The following is a 7702-nucleotide window of genomic DNA, read 5'->3' on the forward strand; positions in this document are numbered from 1 at the left end:
ACTGTGTGTGAGATGGTAATCTCTGTATGTGTGAGAGAAATTCTGTGTGAGAGACTGATGGTTTGTATGTGAGTGTGTGAGAGAAAGACTGTGTGAGATGGTAATCTCTGTATGTGTGAGAGAAATTGTGTGTGTGAGATTGATGGTGTGTACGTGAGTGTGTGAGAGAGAGACTGTGTGTGAGATGGTAATCTCTTTGTGTGTGAGAGAAATTCTGCATGAACAGTTGTGTATATGAGTGTGAGCGAGAGACTGTGTGAGATAGACTGTACTGTAAGAAACTGTGAAAAATTGTGTGTGTGAGAGATTAACTGTGTGTATGAGACTATGTGTAAGGAGTGGGAGTGTTTGTGCATGGGGGCCGTGTGTGTGTGGGTGGGTGGGTGGTCAGGGGACGGGGGGGCAGACGGGAAGTAGGTAATGGGAATAATTTGGGCAGCTGCTTACTTATTGATAAACCATTAAAACCCGGACCCCAGCAACTCATCAGGGCCAAAGCTGGCAATGAGCTGGGATGATGTATGAGGGGAAATTCCTTGTCTTGGGCATAACTCTAACTCTATCTGGGGAGCACACCTTGGAGGGTTTGATCCACTGCCTTCAGCAGAGACCCATCCCACTGCTGACCCCAACACCCCCCTCCCTGTGCTAATTGCCCAGATGGAGGAGGCGGGAAATACAGGTGAGGGGCAGAGACCAGTAAGGAGAACTGTCCTCCTGGGCCTGGCCTCTGGCAGGCAGCAGACATACCTGGGGAGGCTACGGGAGGTGACCTGGGGTATCCTGAAAAACAAAATGGGAATGGAATGTCAAAATCCTAAATAACAGTTCATTTTTCTGAGCCCTTTTTCCCCCCATTCCTCTGTGCTCAAATCAAGTCATTACTAGAGAAACAGACATAGATACAGCAAGGGCACCAACTCCAAGCTGCCTTCCTAGAAACGGACACGTTTGTACCCACCTGTGCCTACTTCTTCACTGGCCTCGTATCCTTAGGCAGAGCAGATAGCACTAAGGGCAAGCCGGGTGGGGAGGGCTATGAGGAGAAGGAGGATGGGGCACTGGGGCCATGGGGCCCCGGCCAGGGAGGAGGACTCCAGAGACGCGCACAAGCCAACGAGCACATATGCCCTCCAAAAGCATTATCTCTCCACAAACTTTACTTCCCCAACTAGGCTTAATGTGGTATTTGTTAAATAAATGAACAAACAATGAACAGTAGCTCAACAGAGTACAGGTATGTAGAGTGCATGGAATGAAAAGAAGACACGCTACTGTCTTAGGAAAGGTGGCATATCTGCCCAAGGGTGTGCTGTGATGACTGTGGCTCATGGTGGCCAAGGAGGAGCAGAGGAAAGGGGAGCTGGTGAAAGAAGGCATGTCTCCTGTCATCTCAGCCTCAGACGCATGGGTATACCAGGCCATCAGTGATGGCCAACCCCAGCCCTGCCGGAGACTGGTCGGACTCAGAGGGACTGGTGTGTACTCTATGGTGGTGAACATGATCTGCCCCAAACACAACTATCTGTTTACACATCATAGTCCTGCATCTCAGTTTCCTCATCGGTAAAGTAAAACTAACACTGACTTCACAGTGTTTTTGGTAAGATTACATGAAATAAAGCAACTGGTTCAGTACCTGGCACATGGTGGGAATCACATTAATGCTCACTCTCTTTTCCTTCTTCCTATTCATTTTACTCAGACACCACTGCCACTACCACCACCACCACCACCACCACCAGCACCATACCACTACCACCATACCACCATAACCACCACCACCACACCACCATTCATCACCACCACACCACCATTCACCACCACCACCACACCACCACCACACCACCATTCACCACCATTCACCACCACCACCACACCACCACCACACCACCATTCACCACCATTCACCACCACCACCACACCACCATCACACCACCATTCACCACCACCACCACCACACCACCATCACCACACCACCATTCACCACCACCACTAACACCACTACCACCAGTACCACACCACCACCACTACCACCACCACATCACCATCCCACCATCACATCAGCAAGGTGTTGACATTTACAACTTGCACTGAGTACTTCCTAGCCAAGCACTAAACTAAGCTTTCTTGCTTCATCTTCACAATAACTCCCTGAGGTATTGTTATTATCCTAACCTTGCAGTTGAAGAAACTGAGCCTTGGGGAGGTTAGGAAGCTACCTCAGGTCATGAAGCTTGTGAATGATGCACTGGGATTTGAACCAGCAACCTCCTGCCTAACCGCTCTGATGAGTTGCCCATCTCTGCTACTAAACAAGCTCCCCATACACATGTAATTTCCCAAGGGCCCCTTCCTGCTAGGAAGGAAGACAAATGAGCTGCCCATGTGGCAGGGGTGCTCCAACCCATGGGTAATTACATTTCTAAGTGTGACCTACTGCACTGCTCCTGGAGTGCCCCAGTCTCTGGGTTTTGATGGGCATGAACTGGTCCCTCAGGACCTCTGTACCTTGGGGAAGCTAAGTTCCGGAACTTGTTCACATGAAGGCTGGACCCTGGACCCACCAATAACTCCCTGCAGCAGACACCCTGGGGTTCAGGTGGAAGCAGTCTGTGGTCTCCCCATCTGTGTATGCACACAGCCTATAGCCAGGACACCTGGGCCCCTCAGCGGCTCTAGGCTCAGCTGAGTCCAGCTGTGGGTGTAGCTGGCTTACCTGGTGCACCTGCGTAGCCTTCCGAGTTGGGGACAGGGGCCTGACCAGTTTGACCATCCACCCCCTGGGGCAGGCCCCTGCCCGACACGCCCATTCTGCCCGGAGGCCCGGCCTCTCCCGTCTCCATGATGACGCCCGTGGACCCAGGCAGCAACGGCAGCCCTGTCCAGCCGGGCCACGCCGGCGGAGGCAGCATTTCTTCGGGGGGCCGCGGCAACAGGGGCCTCTTGGGCAGCACGGGGCGTTGTCCGGGGTCCTCGGGAGGCGGCGGGCCGCTGGGTCTCGGCAGCGGGGCAAGGGTCAGCTTCGGGCGAGCGGGTTCCGTGGGGGCCTCCGGCAGCCTGACCGGTGCCTGTGGGCCCTTCCCCCAGGGTGGCAGCTGGGGTGCTTCAGAGGGCTCCTCCGCTGGGCATTTGGAGAACAGAAAGAAATACACAGGGTTAAAAATCTCAGAACTCACTGCTCAGCCGAAGGTCCCCTCCTGCGACCTCGAAGAGGCTCGCGTCCCTGTGCTCCTGTGACAAACTCTGCACCATCGAGTAAGTGGCTCGCAGAGCCCCCTCCAGGAAGCAGTCGAGCAGCCCCAACAGGAATGGCGTTCTCTGGTCTCCTAGGGAGCTGCTGAGAGGCCAGTGGGGCCCAGGGAGGAGAGTTTCAGCTTCTCCTTCTACATAGACGGTCGCACCCTCCAAAACAGCATCATTCTTGGTGCCAGCGCCCAAAATTTCCTGATGTCATGCGCAATAATACTAGAGATGTATCACAAAGTACCTAAAGCAACATGATCCCACCGACTTTCATAGTTTCTAAAAACAAGCTAGTCTCAGGGGCCACTGTCCTCAGTCTTAGAAACTGGCTTCTGAGGGGACTGCTGGGTGGAGCCAAGCCATGGGGCTCAGGGCTCAGGTGCAGGCCCCAAAGGGGCAGCAATGCCCAACTCCTCTTGCCACAGCCCTCAAACCACCGACTGAGGGAATTTCCAGCAGAGAAGCCTCCTGATTCACGTTTCCTTGCTTTCTTGGAATGGCAGCCATGACACAGCCAGGAAGCTGCCACCCTTTCCTCCTTTGAATATGTTCCTGGAACCAACCTTCTAGGAACGTCTAAAAATAACCGGGACTGGTCGCTATGAATTGACTCTACAGCAATGTTTTTTTGTTTTTTGTGGGGGGTGGTTCAGATACCTCTCTCTGAGTCAACCACCACCCACCTCCTCCCTCAGCTGTGGTGACTGCAATGCCCCAAGGTTCAAAGCTATAAAATTATGTCTAGTTTTAAAAAAAAAAATTCGCTTAAGGTAAAATGACAGATTAAACATGTACAGGCAGTCCCTGGGTAACGAACATCCAACTTATGGACAGCTCATACTTGCCCTTTAATGTTAAGTAAATTTGCCCTCACTCTGAAACGACTGAAGACTGAACCAGCCTCTACTCGTAACAAATTCATCACAATCACCTTCACTTGATTCACATACAATTTTTAAATCATTGAAAAGGCTTTGAGCCTTTTTTTGCACTAAAGTAAGGCTAAATAAGAATCGTATGCACCCGTTCCGACTTACCTACAAATTCAACTTAAAGGCACACTTAGACCGGATCTTGTTGGTAACCGGGGTCTGCCTGCACTCCGCCTTCATCAGAGAGCCAAGTTACTAGCCCAGCCTCAAAGGGAAACTGTTTCTCCAACAGCCTTTCTTAACCGCTGTTCCACGAAGAGAATTAAACCCCATAGAAAATGATTCGAGAGATCACTCTCTCAATTCTCCCAAGGATGGTCCATAGCTAATGGCATTCTAGATGCAGAGAAGAGATGGTAATTCATTCCATACAATGGTTGCCTTAAGGCATTAGGCCTTAATTCTCTTCAGAACTCTGGATGAGAAGGGCTGGCTCTAGATTGAGAAACTGAGGCAGAGGGACTTCAGACAGGAGGATACCAGCCACCGTGGAGGGCAGGGATGAAACACCAGTCTGAAAACATTAAGTCAAAGTTTGCATACTGAATTAGGAGGCTCACAGCCCCCTGCTCCTGTTCAGCTCCTGAGATACTTTTTTATACCTCAGGTAGGACATAGGAGGATTTTCAAATTGACTCTCCAGTGACGACCACAGTCATGAATTTCTACGGAGTACCTTTCCATTAAATCTGAACAGTTAAGGATCACTTGACATGTAAGGAAAGCCTCCAATATGAATGACGGAGACCAAAACAAACCACTCAACCAAGAAAAGGAACTCAGAAGAAGCACACACACTGAAGAAAATACACATGTAATATTCTCAGAGAAACTGACTCTGCATCCAAGATGCAAGAATAGATTGCTATAAAAAAGGGATAATAAGAGAATAAGGATGAATCTTTGCTAGTTAAAAATATGTCTGCCAAGATAAGAAAATTCAGTGAAAGGATTAGTAGATAAAAATCAAGGAAATCTTTCAGAAGGTAGAACAAGCAGACAAAATGATGAACAATAATGAGGAAAGCCACAAGTAAATTAGAAGGTTGATCCAGGAAGTCTTTCCAGAAAAAGAGATCAGAAAAACTGGGGTGTGGGTCATGGGGGGGGGGGTTGGGTAAGACAAGAATTATTTTTAAAAAAAGTTCCCAGAACCAAAGAAAATGAAAAATTCTAGCACAAATTAATGAATAAAAAATCCAAACTAAAGCATAATCAGAAAACTGAGGGTAAAGAGAAGATCCCACAGGCTTTCAGGGGAAAAAAACTAAAAGTCACAAGTTCAAATGGCATCATCAAGCTTCTCAACAGTAATATTGGAAAGCAGAAAACAAGAGAAAAAATATCTTCAAATTTTGAGGGAATATTATTAGACTTTGAATTCTATACCAAGCCAAAATATCCATCAATTATTAGGGTAGAATAAAGACATTTTCAGACACGCAATATTTAAAACAAACAAAAACTATCTTCTAAGAACTCTTTCTTAAAAAGCTATTGGAAGTGTGCTCCATTGGGCATAAACCATGAAGAGAGACACAGGGCAAAGAAAAGGGTCTAACAGAGCTGAGACAGGTTAAAGAAATTTCTAAGATAGTGCTGAGAGAAGTTCCAGACTGAAAGCCTTATAGCAAACCTAGGGGGCGGGGGAACAGTCCAGACTGGATCAAGGGAGAGAGAGAACTCCAGGAAAGAGGTCACCAATCAAAAAAACAAAGAGAGAGACCAACAGATTACCTGATACATTTTATGGTGTAGAAAATTGTATTGAGAGGCTGCTGCTGGAGGGTAGGAAGAATCTAAAACAGATACATAAATTTTAAGCAAATAATAATGCAACACTACTACTAATTCAGAGAAAAGCAACATAATCATAGAAAGCTATTTAGCTCATGATAATAGCACAAACATTGAATTGATTTATTGTGATATGACTATATTTGGAATGGAGGAGGAAAAGCAGGGGGAGATATGAGAGAGCCAATATATAATGCCTCAAGCTGATAAATCAATTTAGAAATATAGAAGTAAATATCAGGGGGGAAAAGCACCTGAAAGAGCTAGGAGCTGCCTTTGGGAGTGAGAAAGGTGATGGGGAGAAGTGGGCAGCAGGGGCAGCTGGTGTTCATTATAAGCTAAGACCAGTTTCTACCCCTTCTCTCTTTACTCCAGTTGTGCGTGAGTCCATCTTACCTTTCTCCTTCTCTCTCCTCCTTCCCCTCACTGGCTTCTTCTTTTTAGCCTGCAAACAAGTTTATGTGTCTCCATCCAAAATTTAAAAATAAAAAATACTTTTCCTCATTCCTACAACCCTTAGTGAATTACAACTAGCCAAATCTCTTAAAACAGCATAGTACAGGCCCCTCAAGCTGGTCCGCATTTTCTTCAAATCAGCCCTCTTTCTCTGAAATCCACTGTCATTCTCAGTCACCTGTCCAGGCATGCAGAGCTGTATTTTATTCCTACCTCTTCTCTGACCCCATCTCTCTCTCTTACACACACACACACACACACACACACACACACACATCTGTGGCTAAGTCCAGCAGATTCTAATTTTGAAAGATCTCTTGGATCTCTTCTTCCACACCTTTTTCAGAATGCTCTTTAGAAAGCTTTCTAATCATATTATTCCCTGCTCAAAAATCTCCCATCGTTTCCACTGCTGGTAAAATCAAACTGAACCTCCTGTGTCTAGCATTCAGGGCCCTACAGCACCTGCCCCAGCCTACTTCCACAGCCTTCAGTGTACTCACTGGTGCCCAGCTCTGATCTGAGCTTTCTCCACTTTGTGCCTTTGCTTCTGCTGTTCGCGCCACCTAAAATGTCCTCTTCCAGCACCCTCCTGAGAGAGGCAGCACTATCTTTGAAGTTCCAGCTCAAATATCACCTTCTCTGTGAAGCCACCTGGGATCCGCCTAGAAAAGCCTGGGCAACCCCGCCTCTGGGCCATGAAGTTCTTGGAGCCTCTAGGGGCACTTCCCATGTTTATATCTTTCCTTTCTTGCTGGATTATGGTACTGGAGGACAGAATTTGAATTCTCTCTTATCCCCAGGGCTTGGCACAGGCTCTTGCACTTGACATGGATCAGTGCATTTGATGAATAAAAGTGGCTGGAAGAATGACAGTTACTATGGACCACACCCCAAAGTGTGCAGGCCATGAAACTGGACATCCTCATTCTGCCAATAGAGACTGAAATCTCTACTCGGATCCTGCGGTCCTGTTAGGGAGATCCTGGCACAGACAGGGCAGTAGTGCCTCTCAGTTTTACACGCACCACTCCCTCAGTGCCCAGGCTTGTCACACCAAGCTGAAAGCAGAGAAAACGAATGAACAAACATACTAAGAGGGCCAAATACCCTCAACTAATCTCTGTGAGGAGTTAGGACTGTGAGAACTGAATGCCCCTAACAGCCAGTTACGTCATATCCAAGACAATAAGGAAAAAGCTGCGTCTGATGCAGACGCTCCTGCCTCCCTGCCCCGGCCTTGTCCGCCCCCCTTCCCCCTTCCCCTCCCC

General features: G+C 47.9%; 1 protein-coding gene across 1 annotated transcript in view; it reads right to left on the reverse strand.

The window, feature by feature from the left end:
- Positions 1 to 7702, reverse strand: part of EMILIN2 (elastin microfibril interfacer 2) — a 36392-nt gene that overhangs the window by 6746 nt on the left and 21944 nt on the right. Inside the window, exons 2-3 of the mRNA XM_023742893.1 lie at positions 2720 to 3124; positions 751 to 783 (exon numbers count right to left, since the gene is read on the reverse strand). Coding sequence (XP_023598661.1) covers positions 751 to 783; positions 2720 to 3124 — 438 coding nt within the window. The remainder of the gene's footprint in view (positions 1 to 750; positions 784 to 2719; positions 3125 to 7702) is intronic.

This window comes from Trichechus manatus, unplaced genomic scaffold (assembly GCF_000243295.1).
Source record: "Trichechus manatus latirostris isolate Lorelei unplaced genomic scaffold, TriManLat1.0 scaffold00222, whole genome shotgun sequence".
NCBI classification, from domain to species: Eukaryota; Metazoa; Chordata; class Mammalia; order Sirenia; family Trichechidae; genus Trichechus; species Trichechus manatus.